A 21,973-nucleotide genomic window follows, 5' to 3' on the forward strand; every position below is an offset into this window, starting at 1 on the left:
ATTGATATCTGTCTCAAGTATAAAATCTCACTTAATTAGCAACAAGCATTTAAATGGTAATGTGAACTACTTAGAGAAAAAAAAACCTTTTTACAAATCTGGATATTTCCTCTTTCCGACCAGGAAGTGTAGTAAAGCGAGGAATATGAAATTTGACCACAAGTGTCGATGAAAAATGGAAAAATAATAATAAATCAAGTCTCTGCTATGCATTATACTGTTTATCTAAGCAATTCAAATGTACTAAACATTCAAAAAATGTCATGTAACTGTACAAAAACTCTACGAGAAACAAAAAGAAGACAAAAACAATAACAAAGCAAAAAGTTACCAATAAGTAGGTCATTTCGGTAACACATGTCTTAGTGAAGTAAAAAGAAACGTGAAGCAGCAGGAACAAAATTTATAATAATAGTATTTACAAAATTCTATGTTCATTCTTCACTTACCATATGACTTTATCATACGATTACGGTATTTCATTGTTTATTAACAGAATTGTTTGAAACGGCGGTACTTTTAGCTAATTGATAGAATACATAGGCAAGATGTAATTTTATCTGAGTCACCGTTGAGTTATCGGATGGATCATGTTGAGGCATTGTTAACGGTTGCATTTCCTGGAAAAAAAAAGAATATGTTAATGAATGAAAGCAGAAAAAAACTGTCAATACAGTATTTTTCATCTCTACTGACAAAAAAAAAATATAAAATTTACAAAATTTCACTTAATAAGTGACTAACGAGAAGAGACCTACTCACGTTATGCTGTGAAGAGCTCTGTGTTTCTGGCGAGAGATTCTCATCGTCACTCGCTGTGTCCTTTAATAATAATTATTTTCTTATAGAAATATACTATGCAATAAATATGGATCCTACCCTAATTATTTCCGTCCTCTGACGCTCATCCAATCGAGGAAGATCTAATAAAGCACGAAGAACAACATCATTTTTAGAATGTACAGGTTCCGTAAGGTCCTGCTCGGTCAGTTCACGTTTATGCGGTGAACTGAACGGGGCAGCAAGAAGCGCTTGCAATGAGCTGAGATTCCCACGATCTGTAGGTGGATTCGGAGCTGACGCTTCGGGAAGAATTCGTTGCGAATCGGAACGTCCCGTTGAGGTGTCTCGGCTACTGCGAGATTCCAGGATTGCTTGTAAAAGTGGTGAATGATCCTGAAACAAAATAACGATACTAAAGTGGACCAAAAAAAAAGACTACTCTTAGTCTAGTCATGGGTTTTACTTTGTTTTATTTTATTATATTTATATTTATTCATATATTACCTTAGTATATTTATTGCAATTATTTTGTTTTTTTTTTTTTGCTCCCAATCCAAATGGGAGTCTACTTCCTTTCCGTTATAGCAGTACAACTTTAGGTACGGAGACAATGATATCGGAATTTTTTCAAATCATTTCTTTTTTCTAGTCTCATTCAGAGTATGTTTAAAGGAAACACAAAATTCTGTCATTGAAAAGAAGGCAGTATAGCAGTATAACATTTCTAACAGTCGGTGTTCGATATTCTGGGATTGCAGGAAAGAATCAGAATTTTTTTCAAATCATGTTCTTTTTAGTCTTATCCAGAGTATATTCAAGTGAAACAGAAAAATTTCTCTTTTAAAAGAAGGCAGCATCCAGGATAATGTCTCTAAGAGTCGGTCGATTTGATATTCTGGGATTAAAGGAGAAAAAATTGTATTCAATTGTGCATAAGCCTTCAACAATACAACTATATACTTACTATATACTATGCTTTTACACAACTATGTACTATACTTTGCTAATTAAGGACTGTGTACTGCTTTCTCAATCTAAATGGCAAATTTACAGTACAAGTTACTGTACAGTTTGTTCGACGAGATCATGTTTTCTAATGCATTCATTTATTGATAGGGATCGATTAACAACTCGATCTATGGCTCAATCCGCATATCAATCGATAGATTTAGTACCCAGTAGATTTTTTTCGCTTCTAAACTGCAAAATAGTCCTCCAAGGGCCATTTTTGAGGGGTGTAACGGTGATTAAAAAAGAAATGACGTCATTGGCCTGAAAAAATAGGACTTCCAGTAATGGAACGATGGGTAGATCGACTAAGTATTTTCCTTTTAATGGTGGATACTGTGAAGAAGATTTCATTTACGTTTTTATTAGTTGTTATTATTATTATTGTTGTTATTATTGTCATTATTATTTATTTATTTTTTTACTACATTTCGTTTTTATTTATTTACGTACCTGAAGAGAAAAATTTATTTGTGAGAAAAAAAAATAAAAAATAAAACAGAAAAAATAAGCACTACAATGTCAAAGAAATTAATCTGGGATAAAACATTTAATTCGCCGGTTGAAAATATTGGAAACCATTTACAATTCACAAGTTCCTTCAGATTTAAGTCAACATTTCGAAAAGTAAACAATCCGTGGATAATTACGGCACCGTAGCAGGAACTCTGTTTTGACTTCTTTAACTCAGTATGAAATAAATTTATAGTTTTAGCTTGCTAGCGTTGATAGTTGTTCTGGAAATTTTGTGAGGGAGAAGAGGTGCTCCGGAAAAAAAGATTTGATCTTCGAAAATTTAATAAATAATAAGTAAAGCGAATTTGAAAACTATATCAATAGAAAGAAATCTATAGAAATAAATGTCCATAAGATAGCTATAAAAGCAAGAGTCAAGAATAAGTCAAATTAAGAGATTAAAAAATTTATAGCTTTTAAAATCTTGAATTGATAATGCAGCCTCTTTTTTCCCCTCTTTGCTTCCCCGAAGGCTATAAATCCTCACATCATTGTGTCGCCTCCTATCCAGGAACCTTGTTCAGCATGAAAAAAAAACAAATGTCAAACACATAAAAAAGAAAACTCATTTCTGTTGTCATATTTCGTAGTCGTTAGGTAATCTAACTACATAAATTGGGTTTAACGTTAAATGCATGAGGAAAGCTGCAGAAACCTTATTTTCGTGGGAATAAAAATAAAGAAATTTCTAGCACGTAGGAATAAGGAACTGTCTTGAGATTATTGGAAATGTTTTCAGAAATGAATGAAAACTACATACAAAATAGCTCTAATCATCAAAATGAATGTTAAAATACGTAGTGAGAGAAAACATCACCAAAACTACTTTTTTTTTCTCCAGATTTACTACAATGTACAATTCAGAACATAAATGTCCAGAAAATGTGTGAAGAAATATTTCTGGACTAGATAACAAGAACGCGAGATTTTTTTTTGATGATATGGTACCTCTGCTAAGAGATATTTCCTTAGCTCACTTGATATATTACTGCTACATTATTTAGGGTGTAAGCATATTTTAAAATTTTTACATATCGGTTTTTTTGTCCGCAAGTCAATCAGTTCACATTGTTTAGTATAAGTATACTATAATGGAGTAGTAATGAATAAAATTGAAGTTTAACAGTTTGAAATTGTAATAGAATACCAATAATAAAGAAAAAAAAACATCGAAGAAACAAGGTAGAGGCTAAAGTTAAAAAATTGGATCGTATCGCATCTACCTAGACGATCCACTTAGATTTTATCCGCACCTGAGGCTCCTAATAAGAGAAGGGAAACTAACCCAGAATAAAATCATTACTAAAGGAATTTCGAAAAATAAAAAGTAATACATTTAAAAAAGAACTGAGTCCTGTAATCGAAGTTTAAAAAAAAAACGATTCTTCAAACCTTTCGTTGTTCATTCTCTTGTCGAAGTTTGTTTTCAACTTTGTTTATGGGCATATTCTGAAAACAAAAAACAACAGCTATTCCTAATGCTTACGGATGCATTGCCTAACATAGGTGACAGAAAAAAATGAGGTTGATGGGCTGAGATAGTGAAAACTGGACATCGACTCGATTTTCTGGACTTCTGAAGTTGTTAAAGTCAAATTTGTGGAGAAATGCAATTTATTCTATCCTTTCTTCTCTGGAAAGAGAAGATCAACTGGGGCAGTTCCGGTAAGCTCAACGCGTTTGAAATTGCTGCGAATTTTCACTAATTATTTTGTTTTTATGTATTTTGGCACACATTTAAAGAATAACCAACGCGACTGTACAAAGACTATACAAATTTTATTTAAAACTGGAAAACTGGAAAGAAAGAGAAAAAGAGAAAGAAAAACAAAGATATTTAGAGTGCGATCGGACCATCACACCAATTGAATGGGTGACCGAAGTGATCTCGACAGGTCACTAGGTCATAGGTCAAGGGGGTGGTGGATGATGGGGCACAAAAATATGCGGATCTATCCAGAACGTTAATTTTAGACAGGAATGTGAGGGTTACAAAGTTTTCTGCCTTCCTGTGTCAAGGTTCCTGAAGGAATTGGTTTAATCCATGTCCGTTAAAAGTACTGCAATTTCTTCATAAACTTACTGGCCACTAAAATATTTCATCAGAGAGGTGCATCTGTTCATTTCCGTAATTCTGAAAATTCATCATAATGTGAAAAAAAAAGATTTTTTTTTAAAAATTACTAGTCTATAGAAACCAATTCAAAATCGCTGTAGTTGATCTGTCACCTAGTCGTTTGCGACCACCTTAATCAATATTAGGATTTGGTGTCCTAACTGTGAGATTCTCACAGTTAGGACACCAAATGGACATTTTTTGTGCCATTTCATTGGTCATTTCCCCACTATCGTGGATATTTCGGGAAAAACTCTCTGTGGATCTTCGAAACCTTTATTTCTATGAATATCAATCCTCTTTTGCCTACGTTAGACATTAGTAAATGATTACCTTGTATTACAATTGTTTAATTCATTTAAGAAGTTTGAAATCATTTTCTTTTCTTATCCTAATTGTAAACAGCCTTTAGAAAATGTTAAAATAAATGAAAAAAATCTCATTTTTTGTAGCTCCCTTTTCGGTCTAACTTCCTTAGTCAAAATTATTATTGTTCAGCATTGAGTCAAATAACTAGGAAAGCAGATCCTCGTATAAACCTACACCTACTTCTTCTTCAACTGTCTGAAAACGAAAAAAGGGGTTAAGAGAATTTCTGATCTATCCCTCACTCATAATTTCATCATCCACTGCATAATTATAATTTATATGTGATTTTTATTACATATTATTCTTATCTCTACACATTTACATTCTACTTATAATTTATTTATTTTTGGATTATGTACAGTTAAATCACTATTCATATGTTACATACTTTATTGGGTCAGTCGTATTTCTGAAATGTGATATGAATTCCCAAACTAAACTCTTCTGTACAGTACCGTAATCATCAAATATCGAGATGAGTGAGGAGATACAATGCTTGAAATGCTCTTCTGTACCAAAAATACCATCCATCTTTCTTGAATTTTATTTAGAGGTATTGTTCTTCAATGCCTCGTACACTATTGCCACTGCAAGGAAGTCCGATAAGGGAAGTATTTAATGTAGAACATGACCATACTAATTAAAGGAAAAAAAAAGAAAAAGTGGCGCCAGGAATACTATAATATCGATATACTTCCATATTTAGCTGAAATTGAATCTTGTTGTGAACACTACTGCGTTTATTAACATTTATCCGTTATAGAAGGAATTCACTGTCAAGAACATGCAAAAAAAAAAAGAAACAACGAAACTAAGCTCACTGAATCTGTATAATACATTCCATACAGAAAATAGACCCGACGTTACAACACGACGTATTAGTTATCAGAAGTTTAACCCAAGTACTAAAGAGTAGGATATCTCGAATAATGCGAAACACCTAACTGCTGCAGTAGATCCATGCAAAAAAAAAAGTTGTGTGAAGCAATATTCAGGAAGCAAAACAAACAGTACTTTGCCGAAGCAAGGAAAGCAAGGAAGTTGCGAAACCAGAACTAGAGAAGAGAAAGAGAAAAACTTTCAATGGTATGTAAAATCACCGAAAGGGTTCCGAAACCATTCCCTTTCCCCGTATATTGCTTCATCCTCAAGAAGTATTATGAGTGAAATAGGATGAGGCGTATTCCCACTCTCCATTGGTTGTCATCTGATGTTTCAGCCAATCACTTAAGGGAACACTTCACAAGATATTTGAACCAGTGGATCCGTTCTATATCTTAACCCTACCAAAATTCTGTTACTCATGAAAAGCTACTCAAAGTTTTGCAAGATGATATGTATGAACGAATGAGAAATAAAATAAAACCAAATGTGGATCCCGCAACTGAAAATTAAGTAAGTCAGCATGTTAATATATGATACCGGTGCGTGAAAAACAAAAAGGCGGACAATATATGGGAGGTTTTCGCCAATTGACGAAGACAATACCGACTGCGCAAGATGATCGGCTGTTGGTGTCGGTCCCAACACTGCCTCAAGATCTACTAACAGAGAAAGGAAGTGGATACGAATGCGTCCACTGGATGGAATAGGTAACAAAAAACAAAAAAGGAACAAAATGCACATATATGCACACGAATCCAATGTTTGGATGTGTATAAATCTACAATGATGTTTGTGAAAGTTAATTCAAGTTAGCAAATGAGTTAAATGAGATCAAATAGCACTAATCAAGACGGGAACCGTTTATAAACAAGAAACGCACCTGAGAAGCGATAGAGAGTGGACATAACCCTTTCAAAGACGAGAGGAGGTCCAGCGCGATCACAGTGCTGACCAGGATTGCGTTGTAGATGAGTGTGTTAAGGCAACAACGTCCGGATCAGCAGGAAGATCTCAGGGCGATTTTATCAGTTGAGATGATTTATCGAACAAAAACTTGTAGCTAATAGGGAAAAAAGAGATCCCACTGTTAATTCGAATATTGTACGCCGATAGCTATCACAACAAATTAAGAAGAGATCGAGGATGCCCATAGGACTCACCGGAACATGCATATGAGCGGCAACTACAATAAGATTAACAACACTGATGAAAGATAGAGAAAGCTGAGAACCACGTCAACAACTGAGCTGAATACAGAAAGCGTTTCGCGAATCACACCATAAGCGGTGAATTTATCGGAATAAGGGGATCTGTTTGACCATCCTTATCGTTCGCTTCTTTCTCACATGCCTTGGGTAGGAGTGGGACTGAACGGAAGATAAACATTTGTAGAGCATAAGAAAATGAATTAAAAACACTTAGAAGAAAAACAAACAAACCTTTGCTCACTGCAGTTCCAGAGTGATAATCGGAATTGTCATCAGTGGAGTTGTTAAGATCGATGTACTGAGATCCCATTCCATTCGCCAACCTTCGCAAGAAACGATTGACAGTGCGTTCTCTAAACCTTCCAAAATGAAAGAAACCTCAACAGATAGGATCTCTCGCCGAACACGTGCAAATAAAACTGGGTGTTAGGAAACACAAACAGCCAAGGGAACATCGAAAACAGTAAAATTTTGAAAAGGTAGGCGGCCGCCGAAAAGATTCTCCATAAAATGATGGGATGAAGACGAAAAATCGATAAAGTATCGCTTCTTTTCAGTTTCTTCAATCCTCTCTCTAACTGGAAATGAAGAACGCCATTTAACTTTAGTTCTCAGGTGGAAGACCAAAAATAGTCGCTTGGTGACGGATACAGTGAAATTACAAACCCTCCATTCCATAAATGCCTGCCAAATGGTGAAGCATCGCGTAGCCGCTGCAACGGAGACGGATCTCGAAGGTGCTGCAGCGATAGTAAGGACTTCCGATCCTAGAATCAAATTCGATAGACATTCATTCAACTTACATCACCACGATCATCACATCAAACGACACGACACCAACTCCATATCAACACTTGTTTTCGACGCCAACCGCTAACGACGCCTCTAAACAGAACGTCAGCTAGACGGCGCTATACATGCAACCAGAACGAAGGGTCTTAACAAACATGTTCCTACTAAGGTAGCATTTGGATTCCTAAGAGTTGAATTTACTGTCGATAGTGTTAAAATTAGGCCGGTCATTTTAAAACATGAAATTCTGTTAACGTTGAGACACTTACTTTCAATAGGCGGAAATATTAAGAACTATTAGATCAGAGGATTAATATTAAGTACTCTGCAACCTTGGAAGATAGTGCAAATGCGAGTGTTCAAAACATATTTCCGCTCAATTTAGGATTCTGTATGTAGGGCTCGAAAAATCGCTTCAAACATCGTTCAAATAGAAACTCTAGAGAGACTAACTCAAAAAATTAATTGTGCAAGAATTCCTGACTCTATCTTCTGCCTACCCCAATTAAAATAGCCTGCTACAATAATATAAGGAACATGTCGAGGCAAAAACGGATAAAGGAACGCGCAATCAGTTTCTAGTGACATTTAAAGTCGTAATTAATGAAAATCTTTTTTAAGAAACAACGATTTTCCATAAAAAGAGACATCTCACTGAAAGAAAGTGAACAGAGAACATAAGAACGAATCCAACACAATAATCAGAGAGTGGATAAAGCCAAAAAAGGAAGCACCAGGAATGTTACAAAAAAACTGCCAATCAGTTTCTGTGCTCCATTTCAACTGTTCATTCAATATAAAGGTGGTCAGGAATAAAAACGATCTCCGTTTCAAGCGTTCGTTACTTTATTAAGCAAACTAAGAGTAATGAACGAATACTCAATTCGATTTGCACAACGTTAGCCTCCTACGAGATCTCTAAAAGTGAAAACTATATGGTTTTTTTGCTTTTGTATGCACAGTCGGGTTGAAACGCTAGTGCGCTTAATGGGTCCTCCAATCGGCCTGCAGAAATGTAAGGAGGTTGCCATCACCACGTCGAGCCATCCCGCTTACCAAGTTGCGTTTAGACCCGACCATACGTAAGCACATAAAAATGTATTGTTGTCACAAAGACAACAGAATTCCCTCGTTTCTTGGAACAATTATCCACAATTACCAAAAGTTTGTGATTTGTTCGAAAACGTAGTAGTAGAGTCGGGTACTAAATACTCTATGTTCGAGTAGAACCTAAATCTTCTAACAAGTGCGAGTGATTTCAACGTTTATAGTTCATGCACATTCACAATTAACTCACTTTACTCTTGAATCGTCGGCGTTGGCGTCGCGGTTTGCGTGGAGGACTAATTAATGGATCGTCAGGATCTACCTTAAGCGATGTATCCTCCTCAAACGACAGTGGCGTAGCGTGTTGCACGTTGTCGCCGACCGAGAGCGAACGCTTTCTAGAAGGTCGCACAATGAATACCATCCCTTGCTTCCTAAACACTATGTTAGTGGACACACACACCTTCAAACCTATACAGAGACCACATTTTTCACTTGCTCCAAAGCATCAACACAAACATTTCTAACTACAAAGCAGTTACATGGTAACTTGGTGTGAACTGCTTCTTTGTTTAGTTGTATGCTCAACAGCTGAGAAGTTTTCATACTCAGCTACGTAATAGTAAATTATATCGCAAGTAGTTCATCCAAATCATCATTTTCACAAGCGAAACACCGAAAAATCAAGCGACTGATTGAAGCACCTTGGAATAGCAGGAAGATCAGCGAGATCTTTATACGAAGGGTACTGACTAGGGCTTGGCGATGCTGACTGCATCGTTCTGGAGCTACTGAAAAGAATCATCAGAAAGCGTTCTCTTTAGTCTGCACTTTCAATAAAAACAAAACGGATGCGGACAAACACACAAAGCAACGCACAACAGTAAAAGACACAAGGGAAGAGGTAAAAACTCCACTAACTCTATTTAACTAGAAGCTTCACCAATATTTTGAGAGCAAAATAAAAAAAAGAAAAGTGATTTGTTACCCTACTGAGGTTGTAGAGTGACAAATCTGCCCGCTTCACATGCAAAATGTTGAATTGAATGATCTTTTCTTCTGGAAATCAGCAAAGAAATGAAATCGGAAAATAATCGTTTGGAGCGGCCTTCATACTGCAAAACTATGTTAAACCGTAGCAAAAGTGCACAAAAGATCAACAGTTTAGATTCTTACGTTTAATTATGTATTTTGCTCTAGCTGACGAATTATTTGCTCGCTGATACGATTGTTTTACTTTCGCAAAAATAGGTTGCAAACAAAATCGTATACTTTTGAACCTGTAGGTCCCGTTGTACTTGCAAATGAGGAGTCGCTCCATACGATGATCGGATAGGATCATTGCATCAAGGAGTAACTGCCATACAAAGAGGCTGCCAAATGAAAGCTGTGAACTCACTAACACGAAGTGCACACAACATGTAAAGAAAAAAAAAACGGCGCCAGTAAAAAGTAAGAGTGTCGGAGAAAAACGTTGATGAGTCATTTATTGAAACCCATTCTGTTATTCTCTGGCACCAATACTGGATCGTTAAATGTTAAAGAGAAGAAGAGAGCATTTATACAAACTAAAAGGTCAACACCGGGAGTGAGTCTCCTCAGCATAACTACAATGCAAAAAGAATAGTGATGTTCAAGATATTACCTCGATTCTGCAGTGTTCCGTCGTGTGCATGGGGAGCAGTACGACGAAACGGGTGCGGTAGAGTTTGCGCCAGTAACCGGACCAACAACATCCAGGTTAAGCACCTCACCATCAGGAAGTGACGTAGACCTAAACTTTGGACATGGAAGAAGCAAGTTGAAGGGATGGTTGAAACTGCACCAAATCTCACCTTTTCCGAAGAACCACATCACTGTCGGTGGGGAACGAGGATCGGTTCACATGTTGATAACAATTCCTCGTTGATGAAAATGGAGGTCGTCGAACGCTCCTAATGGAAGCGAGTTTTTACACGAAAGGCAGACTTGTAATTACTCACTAACTGCTACCATGGTATTAAAAAAAATTTCCGATATACTAAAAATTAACAAGGAAGGAAGAGCACAACAAAATAAATACCTATGGTTGTAATTGTTGGCTTGACGAGACGCATTCGGCGAATCTTCTTCATGAACACTAGGAAGTTCTTTGTACGAATTGCCCATGGACACAACTCCACCATTAAGTGCTGAGTAGAAAGCACTAGACTGAGAATCGTTAGCCTGAACAAAAAGAGGAAAAATAACAGCTCTTCACAATGGCTCTCGCAACTTTGTTTGCCATTGATTGGTATGTTCTCCACCTGTGCTGACGGTCTCACGGTCCCTATAAAACGCTTCAGGAACGACTGGTCCTTCTGTGTGGATAACGAAACAGTAGATTCCCGATTAAGAGCTGAAAAAAGTGAAAGTACAGGTTGCCCAACTTCAAAGGGATAAACTCATTCTGAAAACAGACCAAATCCTGATCCACGTATCGTTCTAAATGTAGAATTCCTAGGGAATATTTCGGGTGCTAGACTGGGCTCTTCACGTTGTTCATCGTCATCATCCGAAAATTCATAGCCCTCAGCATCCAGCAGCCAATAAGTGGTCATCTGTCCTTTGCCCTGAATTACAAATATATTAGAAAAGAAGCGGAAGTAGCGCATTTAAATGAATAAAATGCTTTTTTTCTTCGAGGCGATCTTCCCAAAGTTTTTCGGTGTACTAGAAAAAAGTGAGGTCTCTTAATACTATGCAGGTACGTTTATTGCTGTAGGTGTGTCCAGCAAAAGGACTTCTAAGTTAACAAATTTTACTGATTTTGGTTCCATTCGAATACTTCATTTTTGAGGAATGTGAAATCTTCGATTTATAATATGTCTCTACTATTGGAAGAGCAAATCTTTGTTAAATGCTCCTACCTTAATGGTTAGCGTGCCTCGTTCTTCCAGAACAAAACCGGGAATACTCGCCAGTACATCTCGTGTAGGTTGTGAACAGTGAATCTTCAAGGCTAGAAAAAAAAACTGCTTGTATAGAACTTCAATGAACAATTGTGAAGACTCTTACGTTCTCCGTTGCTCTCCATTCGACTTGCCGTGTTCACTGTGTCACCAAACAAGCAGTATCTAAACACGATTTTTATTCCGAAAGATATGCAAATTAATTGTATTGATAAAGGATTAGACTTCAAACCTCGGCATTGTTTTGCCTACAACTCCAGCAACACAGCTTCCGGTGTGAATTCCTATTCGCAGCATCAGTTGTTCATTGGGTCGATGTGGAATTTTAAAGTTTCGCACGGCTCTCAATAATCGTAAAGCCATCAACGCTTAAAAATCATGTCAGATCTCTGTGCAATAAATCGTCGCGAAAAAAAAACTGTTAGTACCTATTTCCTTGGCGTGAAATTGGGTTTCCTTGAAGTTAGGCACGCCTGACACAACCATGTAAGCATCGCCAATAGTCTCTACCTAGAATGTGAATGTATACAATAGTCTGATTTTTTTTGTGATCATTTTTTAAAGAAAGATACATCTTCAAATACCAATACTTCTGTTCAATCACAATAAATTGTAAAAGTTATGGCAGAGAAATCCATGTTTTCAACAAAACAATGAGACTCACTTTGTACACATCGTACTTTTGAATAATCCTATCAAATTTAGTATAAAGTTTGTTGAGAAATGCCACAACCTAAAAAAACACGATTAGAAAACAGTGGTGACAATGAAATCGTAACAAAAAATGATCTAAAATAAGCAAACCTGCATCGGAGTAGACTCGCCAGAAATACGCGTAAAGCCCACAATATCTGAGAAATAGATAGTAACAGATGGAAATGATTCAGGTATGACGTCTTGTCCATCTAAGAGCTGCTGAGCAACGCTTCTGAAAATACAAAGTCTGCTTGTAATGAAAAGAAGAACCCGAAAAATAGTGACTACCTCGGTAGCATGCGCTGCAACAAATGTTGACTGCGTTTTTGTTCCTCACGTAGTTCAGCTGTTCGTTCATCGACTAGGTCTTCCAACTGATTCTGGTACTTTTCCATCATCACCATCATATGGTCCTAGAAAAATCCACTTATATTTCAAACCCAAACTGAAAATGCTCAGCTTACCATGATATTCCGCTTGTAAATACCAGCAAACATTGGTTTCAGCTTTTGCCGAATACCATTCTTGAAATCTGGTCGATTTTCTGGATATTCGGACCAGCATAGTCTCATAGTTTCTATGACATAGTCCTGACCTTCGATGCAGGAAAGGTTTGGCCTGCTACAGGTACCGCCAGCAACACGTGCAACAATCTCTGAATTTATAAAGATTTAAAAAAAAGCGAAGAGAAGGATAAGAAACTGAGAATTTAATGGCGCTTAGCGCATGCATGAAGACCAGAACAACTGATGAACATGGTATAAAACTGAATACGAAGTATGTTAAGGCTTCAGCTTCCAGTAAACTCACCGGGAACTTGTGTGTCGCTCTTAGCGAAAATCTGGAATGGTCCCTGCCTCGTCAAAATTTCATGAAGTATGATTCCGAACGCGTAGACATCACCCTTTTGAGTACCTAGAAAGTTTATTAGACCCTTACAATCGTTGGCCTAACTTGCAGGGCTTTCACCTTTCACAGAATGCTTTAACTCGCTCTCTCGTAGCAATTCAGGTGCACACCAAAGGTAGCTCATCCACTGAAATTTGTGAAGAATCAACAACTCAAATTATTTGCAATGAAGTAAGAAATAACCCGAGATTCTTCGTTTTCCCATTGCCGACCCTCGCGAATTTCATGATGTCCAAAATCCGCAACCTGCAGTGCCCAACGCGAAGTTATCAAACAGTTTGTGGATTTTAGGTTTCCATGAACTTTTAGCTCCGAATCATGTAAGTAAACCATTCCCTGAAGCCAGTACGATAGTCAATCTGAATAATTTTCTCATCGATCAGGAGGCTAGCTTACATTAATCAGGTCTTCGACAAAAGAGGCGACGTAAAGATGGTCAAGTTTGAACTCGCGATTCTGGAGAATATCCATCAGCGAACCTTTTGCACAGAATTCGCGCACGATGCAAATCGAATACGGGCAAACGATTATTCCTACAAGTTTGAATTGAAGTTGTTATTTTGAAAAGTCCTCCTCAAAAAGTTATTACTCACCCATAAAACTGTTGATATTAGGATGTGTCAGTTGGCGCATCACTCTCATCTCAATTTTATACTGTCTTGTCAGCTCTCGTGGCTTTCGCGAATAAGTTAATTCTGAAAAAAAAGATCGCATTAGTTAAGAAACGGTCGGTATAAACGTGACGAAAACTTGTTTGAAATGAAGTGAGTACACACGGAACGTAATCCAAAGATGAATTTGAGGTTACGAATGTCATCTAAAAGGGGTTTAACTGAAAGCATGCGCGTCAAAGTTAAAATGAAAGTCAAGGAAAATGACACGGTAGCCTTTTTCATCCCTCTAATTAATAAATATAAACCCTGGATCGTTAGATTAACTTGGACCACTTTTTGTTCGACATTAGCTAATAAATATGGAACGGATCAGGCTTGTTCAGTAAAACACTAGCGAGATAATGAATAATGACAATAAATGCAACTGCTCAATGTTTATCTTATACAAATGCCTATTGGGGGTCCTCATTAAAATCAACAAACTAGAGAAAGTTATCTAGCATTAAGAAACGGGCAGGAATAAAATCCATAAAAATCCCCTAAATCCAAACCACCTACCTTTCAAAGCGACAAGAGTCCCTTTGTAATACGCAACACCTCGTAAACCTGAGCCCTTCTTCTCAGCATCCTGACCAGTGTACCACGTATGATCACCCATCTAAATGTGGATCTATCTGAGAAAAAAGTGTCAACTTCCATTGATCGATCTTTTTATCCTGCAACGACTAGCAGGAAAAAGTTTTGTAATTAATAAATACATCGTTTCCGTCCGGAAATAGAGATGTTGTGGATGCGTTCCCCTGCATTAATCCTTGTACTTCACGCACTTCGATTTTCCATATCATTGCTAGTTCCTTCTCAAATTTGCGGCTTCTGAAATTATTTGAATAAACTGATTCATAACACAATTAGACTATTGTTTACTAATGTGGAGCAATGTTTAATTCATGAATTCACATACCTGTAGACAAATCCTGCCGAAATTGCTCCACCGATCAATATAATAACAAATAGGATGAGAGAAATAACCGAAATGTAGCCTGAAAGTGAGAAATAATGGTGATTATCTTGAAGAGAGTTCTCCCTGAGATTTCCGCATTTTACAGCATACACACATAGGGCTTATACCAATAAAACCCGGAAATGAGCATAAAAGGCTGCTGACATAGTTAATTTAGGAGTATTTGCCAAAATTATACCAAAATTACCAGTTTGTAACGATACCGCTCAAGGATACTGATTTGAAGTGCCAAATTACTCATAGAATGCCTCTTGTTAGGAATATGCTGAGAATATAGAGATGAAAAATAAATTTTCAAAACAAAACATACCGCCGTAATCTCGACATAACTCTCCATGAAACCCGCAATCCGGCTGGTCTCTTGTAGGCCCGTCTATCCACAAGATAGGTTTATTGAATCTGAATAACAGAAATATTTAATCAGTCTGATAGTCATCCATTAGTTGCAGCTATATAATAAAGTTCATACTTACACGAGTTCGGGCATATTATTTTGCCCTTCACCGCCATCAACGAACATAGCCGTAATATCGAGGGCATGATCAAGAGGGTAGTAGTTGCCGTCGGTTTTGCTTTTAACGGGTTCAACCTGTGATGGTAAGAGTGATGGTAAGTATAGACTATTTGCTATATAACAATGGAGTATGGGAATCTCTGCTATAATCTTGAATTTATTAAAACGCATATTTTATAATGAAATGTAGTCAAGCAAGTTTAAACAGGAATCATATTTGTGGAAGATATCTTTCAAATAGAAGAATTGTATTACATATGGTGTAATGATTCAAAAGAGGGAAACGTGAGGTTCTACTCTAAAACGATGTTCAGACCAAAAACGGTGAATGCCGATGCACCGTACTTGACAGGCTGCTTCTTTCAGAAAAGGGATTGTGTAGCCTTCGAGCGCAGCCGCTTATGCAATTGTATTGCGCTTCACGTCGTCGTTCACCCCACTACACACCTTTCTTGTTATTCCAACTAATTAGAAGGCTGCACGCCAGTTATTTCTGTATGATATGTTAACACTACATTTTTTTATCAGGGGATCACTGAGAAAATACTCTTATTTTACTGTATTAAAAATTGTGCTTACCTCTTGCCACGACAGTAGCGTGTAATTGCCCTTCGCATCACCATGTTCATTAATACGCATGTCAAAGCCTTGCATACCTAGAGAATGGCAAAATGAAGTATGAATTAAAAGTTCGATGATTAATAAAGATTTTGTAAACGCAACAGAACCCGTACTCGAGTACTTTCTGTTCAAGATTTTGTTAATGATCGCTGCTCCGTCCCGAGTTGGATCGTATCCGTGTGCCTGCCTTTCTGACGTTTCTTCAATGAGTTCATGCAATGCTCGAGCGTATAAATATACAGCATCATACAGATAGCAAGCGAATCGATTGACCTTAACAAAGTCTTACATCTAATATTCACAAATCATGATAAATCGAAGTTGAACAAAGCTGGTTGGCAAGTACCTTGATCGACCAGGTGTGCTCATGTTTGCTAATACCGAAATTTGACAGATCTTTTACAGCTTGCTCCCAGAACTTTTTAAATCTGAAAAAGAGTTCTCTTAGAACATACACTTATGTCCTGCAAAAGCAGTACAGTAAACGACATTCTGTTCTTACTAAGGTCTCAAAATTGGGACAGGCAATCAAATATGTCACCAAAATAATTTTGGGCTTTTCCCCCCCTTTTTAAGAAGGGGAAAAAAAAAAAAAAAAAATTGGCTTGAATGTGGAACGGGTGAAGCTGCACACAGCTGGAGGATAGGTAAAGTATAAAGTATCATTGTCAATGAATTTATTGGATTCGCAGCAGCTCCTCTTCCCAGGGATAACAATTACATAACAGCTCTCCTATTTTTTCTACCAATCACCAACCTTGAACTAAATAAGACCAGATTTTGGAAAAATAGAGCGTAAAAGTTACTCCCGGTAAGAAAGCAACGCATGAAAACTGCAAGTAGCGACGTGCGGGAATATTAAATGATGGATCTTTAGTGTCAAGTTCTATTCATTTCTGTTTTCATACTATTTATTTTTAATGAACTATACCATCCATTATTCCAAACCTTTCCTTAATTTTTACAGCTGATTTCTTGCAGCGATACTTCTTCTTTTACTGGCGAAAAAAGTTAACCTCTACTTAGAAGACTGCGACGACTGCGACAACGCGTTTCAAATGAGCTTTTTTGGAATTTCCAACGTTCAAAAAAGTCTGAGACGATGCACTTCAAAAGTGCACAAGCTATAATGTAAAAGATTTATTGCGCTTAGAAGTTTAAAGCCTCTAGAAAAACAATGAGACAGCGTGAGGGAATAAAAGGGAGAATATGTGCTGCTTACATGGCGTAACTGCAAACAGCAGATGTTACAAACAAGAAGGAAAAGGTTTTTTTTCACTTTGGGAGTTATCCTTGAATGTACTGCATTTAAAGTCACTAACTTACCTTGCAGAGTTCAGCTCAACCGGAGTTGGAATGATGGCCAATGCTGCTCGCGAATAACCAATAATGCGATGGTCAGAAGAGTTACTCACGTCCCAAGATGATTCCAAGTCTATCATTGTGTCTTAAAGCACTTCCAAATATAAGACAGAAGCAAATATCGTTCAGTTGGTGCATTTTCTGTCTCTTTTTATATTTATGAATTTGTAACAACAAATTCAATTTAACAATTTTTTTAAAGTAGCAAAAGAGTTTTTTTACTGGCAACAAATTCCAATACCGTCACTACAAAAAAAGTTTAAAAAAAAGCAGAGCTGCGGTTGTTAAAATTTGTTGCTGATGATCTTTTGGGGCAAAAACGCATTTCATATTATCCGATGTCTGTCTTCACAAAACAACTCGAATGATAAAGCCGCTTGCTGGTGAACCCTAGGAATGATTTTTTAGGCCTATGTCAGTCTTACTTACTTCGGAAAAAGTGATTATTCATCGCATGATATACGTTTAGCCAGTTGTAGTCGGGATCGAGATAAATCAGCAGGTACTGCTGCGAGTCAGTCAGGCCCAATTTGCCCATCGACATCAAAATTTTTCGAAACAAGCGTACGTTCCCAAATGTGACGTACACTGAAAACACGATTTTATATTGTTATAAGGTCCTGTTTAGCCATATACAGACTCACATCTCGTCATATCCTTCGTCTGCTCAATGACACTGTCAACGAGCTTTTCTGACTGAACTTCGCTGAAGCGAATCACTTTCGAAACATTCTGCACGGAATAACGAGTTTCATCAATGTCCATACGCCCATTTTCTTGGTCTATTGCTTGCTGTAATGCAGATAATCAAATTAATCAGAATTGAAAAAAGTACGTGTACAAATAATTGCTCTTCCTTTGTGTACTCTCGAATAATTCCAATGGAGGTTTGAAGAAAAAATGGTGGAAGCGGAACGTTTTAAACTAGCTAGCGTAGCGTAGCGGTTGTGATCATGTAAGGATCCTCACTACCAATCTCTGCAGTCCGCCATGGTCCTCGATTCCAACCTCTGTCTCCACCGCACCGCTTCAAGCGCAGCCACTTACGCAACTGTCCTTGCTTCATTTCACTTTGACCCGACTATATACACTCTGACTTCCCTCTCCCTTTCCAACTCTATGGCATCGTGTTTATCTTATTGAACACTTTTGACGTGAAGTATATTTTAAATCATAATTAATAGCAAAAGCCGAAGGCAATGCTACAACAGACTTAGTTATACTGGGAAATTATTGTAAAAAATGATATTTTTCCTAAACAAACTGTCTTCGCTTGTAGCTAGAGTATATTATATTCTGCACCCAATTGTTGTAAGTTACAAGAGGTTATGTATTAGCCAAGAAAAAAGGGTAAATACAATAGTTAATATCAAAATTATGCTAAGGATCAGCTGATATGACCTAACACTTCCCTTGAAATAATTCATTTCATTTGATGTCTTTCCTTTTCTACCCTCGTATAAATTCTCCTACAAATAGGGGAGACTATTTATTATTCTTCTATTTCTGTATCTAGTGCTTGCCACAAAAAAAAAACACTTTGAAAGTATTGATTTTTTTAAAACACATTCTATTTCATTAAAATGTAGTAAAGACATAATATTCAAGAGTTGAATATTACTCAGTATTTTTTCTTCGCGTTCTCCATAAATACACGAGGAACACCATTCCAATATGCAGTTAGTTACAGGTTTTCATGCACTCAGTTAAAGGAATGCAAGATTCTGCAAAGAGAACAGGATTTTGCATAATTTTTAGTCTTGGAACTACTGCTGTACCAATGACAGTATCTGACTAATACTGCAAAACAAAATAACGTTGCCTACTTGGTACATGGAAAAGAAATGCACCGTAAAATCCCGTAGATTTAACAAAAAGAAAATCTCGAACTTACCCGAAGCGCTAAGTAAAGCTCTTCATGAGCAGGGTGCTCCTCGTAGATGATCGCAAACTTCTTCCAACTGTATTCACGGCATAACGCAATAAACGCTTTTACAATATCTGTCTCAGCAGGAACTGTGCGCGCAAAAGTGTTGTACCTATAAAACATCTGGTACCTTATCATAACTACTCTTGCCATAACGAAAACAATAACAATATAATTATAGTACTTTAAACAAAACAATATAACTTATGCAATAAACAAAAACAAAAACAAAAATAGGAATTTGAAGAACATTAAGACCAATCATCACCGAAAAAAACCTACTTTTTCTTATCCGATACTGTCTGATCTTTGCACTTGTAACTAATGATCGGTAAATTTTGTGCTGCTGCCATTGTTGCTTCTGTGCGACAGTTCATTTCGGGACCTATGAACACACGCGCACCCATCTTCCAGTGATCCATAAAGTATTGTGTGCCTATAAAAATCGCTCAGTACGTACTCATGACATGTAAAAGTGTTTTTTTTTTCAGGTTAAACAGAACACTGACTTGATCTTAGAGCAATGAATACGGAATCAGAACAGCTGATTTTGCACAGCAAAATTTTTCGCGCCTACGGTAGTGTACAACAAAGACTTTTTTCTTCACCAGCTGCTCAAATATTACTTCCAAGAATTTCCTCACGTGATATCTATGGCGACCATGTCGTTTTGAAGCAAGATTAAAGCCTATTTGTCATCCTCTGGTTGAGGATGAGAGTATTTTTGACGTGTATTATTCCTGGATAATCGCTCTAAGTATGTCAAAAAGTCTCGGATACAAGAGGACCCACCCCAATGAGGCATCAAGGTGAAGAAACAAAAGAAAAAAAAAACAGCGAAAAAAAATTGAGTATAGCAGCCAGCCTGCTGGTTAACACGTTATGCTAGAAATGATGCACCAACAAGAGAAAACTAAATCGAAAGTATGGAGAATTATGAAGCGAAGAACGCAGCTAGAACCATAGAAGATTATAAAAAATCATAAATGGAGAAGTTACATCCATTGCTAACGGGAACGAACTTATGTGGAAGCAACGAAAACAACCGTGCCTGTCCAAAATACGTAAATTCCAGTGATTTCAGATGGGATCATCGTAATAAATTATTGAAGAAAAAAGAGAAAACGTTAGTGAAGAAGAAGAGAAGCTGAATCTAAATGCCCCACTTACTTTGCTTCTCTTTGCCGCAGGTGTTATCAAAAATGTAAGTGAGACGATGATTGGGCAATAAATTTGGGTCCGCATTGATTTCATTTACGGCCACATGCAAAGCACCAGATATCATCGAGCCTAAAAATCAATGATGATCATACTGGCCCGAAGTAAACCATGGCGGAAAAATTCTTTGTTGAAAGGATCAAAGGACATGATCTGAAAAGCCGTAACCAAGGAAAGAAAAAGGAAAACCGTCAGGATTCACTAAAAAGGCGTGTGTGAGTAAGAATTGCTGAACGTACCATCAAAATCTGTGCTGAAGCAGTTGAACATCGTGTAGATTTGTTTGAATCGTTCATCATGAAAAGGGGACGACGACGATGATGAATCAGATCCTCGCGTCTAAGCCAATTAAGCAAATACGTTACAAGCAAATAACGAAACTACGAGAATATTCTTACTCGAGCAATGCTGATAGCTTTCATGAACTCTTCAGGTTGTTCATCTAACCGTGACACAGCAGCAAGATAACTGATTAAGATTTCGTTATCATTAGTCGAGTTGGGATCAAGAAGCTAAAACAAAAATAGTTGAAATGGAAAGAATTGACATAAAATCAGTAGAGATGGATGGATGGATGCTTACAAATGCTTAGACTGATAGCGTCGCGCCTATCTAGTTGAACACATTTGGTGTCTACTATAGAATTCTGCAGCTATCTGCTCCTAAACCTTGCCTAAACGGTTAAGGTGCACGTACACGACAGTATCCATGTAGATAGTGCTGTCAGTTCTGTGATATGTTCACAAGTTAAAGATAAAACCATGATGAAGTAAATCTTAGTCAAAATTCATAAAACACAAAATCATTTACAAGCCGTCAACTCCGCGTCAACTTCGAGGACATAAACAGTACTAATGAAATTAAAATTGAAGTGAAGACGAAATGTAGGAAAAACATACCGCTCCGACGCTAGGCGGAGGTTCTGGTGCATCGATAGTCTGACATTTTAGCAATCGAAGCAAGAATAAAATAAATAATGTAAGGTCAACAAGAAACCCGTCACGCATGATTATCTTTGATTACACACGAACATCACATTGAATCTGAAAAAAAGACTATCTAGTGAAAAATACACAAAATCAACGCTTATAATAATCACGTCTCAACAACTGAATGAAAGAAGGTTATCAAATTAGTCAAACTTTCAGAAAAAGGAGATGAAGCGTATGAAGCAGTTTTTGAAGACCTCAGGTTGAACAGACAGACAGAACGGACAGTTAGGAGAAAACAAAAAAAAAAAAAAAAAAAATGCTCTCAAGGAATCTAACGATATTTGTTGTCATTACACATTAAATTCTAAAAAAAAAAGCTGGATATTCTGAGGAATCATAGCGGCTGAGGCGCAGTTCGTACACTCTATGTCGCAATTCACATGCTGCGCTGCTCTGAACGCAATCGATGGTTTTTTCTGAATAGTAGATTTTTTCTTAATAGTAG

The 21,973-nt window shown here is 37.1% G+C and overlaps 1 protein-coding gene across 7 annotated transcripts; it reads right to left on the reverse strand.

The window, feature by feature from the left end:
- Positions 1-479: 479 nt before the first annotated feature.
- RB195_020741 (uncharacterized protein) lies at positions 480-21,543 on the reverse strand (the record flags this gene model as incomplete). 7 transcript variants are annotated; one of them, XM_064189178.1, is made up of 44 exons in its annotated part: positions 480-620; positions 763-822; positions 880-1,176; positions 3,700-3,756; positions 6,956-7,044; positions 7,117-7,238; positions 7,552-7,652; positions 9,047-9,122; positions 9,429-9,515; positions 10,370-10,498; positions 10,560-10,658; positions 10,787-10,929; positions 11,010-11,101; positions 11,165-11,315; positions 11,613-11,704; positions 11,761-11,819; positions 11,887-12,022; positions 12,083-12,164; positions 12,319-12,387; positions 12,459-12,582; positions 12,639-12,763; positions 12,815-13,005; positions 13,161-13,265; positions 13,320-13,386; positions 13,443-13,595; positions 13,656-13,792; positions 13,853-13,954; positions 14,432-14,531; positions 14,632-14,746; positions 14,835-14,913; positions 15,205-15,293; positions 15,368-15,483; positions 15,988-16,064; positions 16,143-16,302; positions 16,376-16,457; positions 17,356-17,476; positions 17,821-17,979; positions 18,036-18,183; positions 19,286-19,430; positions 19,601-19,754; positions 20,489-20,608; positions 20,776-20,875; positions 20,935-21,048; positions 21,436-21,543. In XM_064189178.1, the coding sequence occupies 44 exons, from the start codon at positions 21,541-21,543 to the stop codon at positions 480-482; spliced, it is 5,073 nt and encodes a 1,690-aa protein (XP_064045058.1). The 7 variants fall into 7 exon arrangements, with proteins under 7 accessions (XP_064045058.1, XP_064045059.1, XP_064045060.1 ...); XM_064189180.1 differs by having other exon boundaries at positions 9,047-9,158; XM_064189179.1 differs by having other exon boundaries at positions 8,975-9,158.
- Between the last annotated feature and the right edge of the window lie 430 nt (positions 21,544-21,973).

This window comes from Necator americanus, chromosome II (genome assembly GCF_031761385.1).
Source record: "Necator americanus strain Aroian chromosome II, whole genome shotgun sequence".
Lineage (NCBI taxonomy): Eukaryota > Metazoa > Nematoda > Chromadorea > Rhabditida > Ancylostomatidae > Necator > Necator americanus.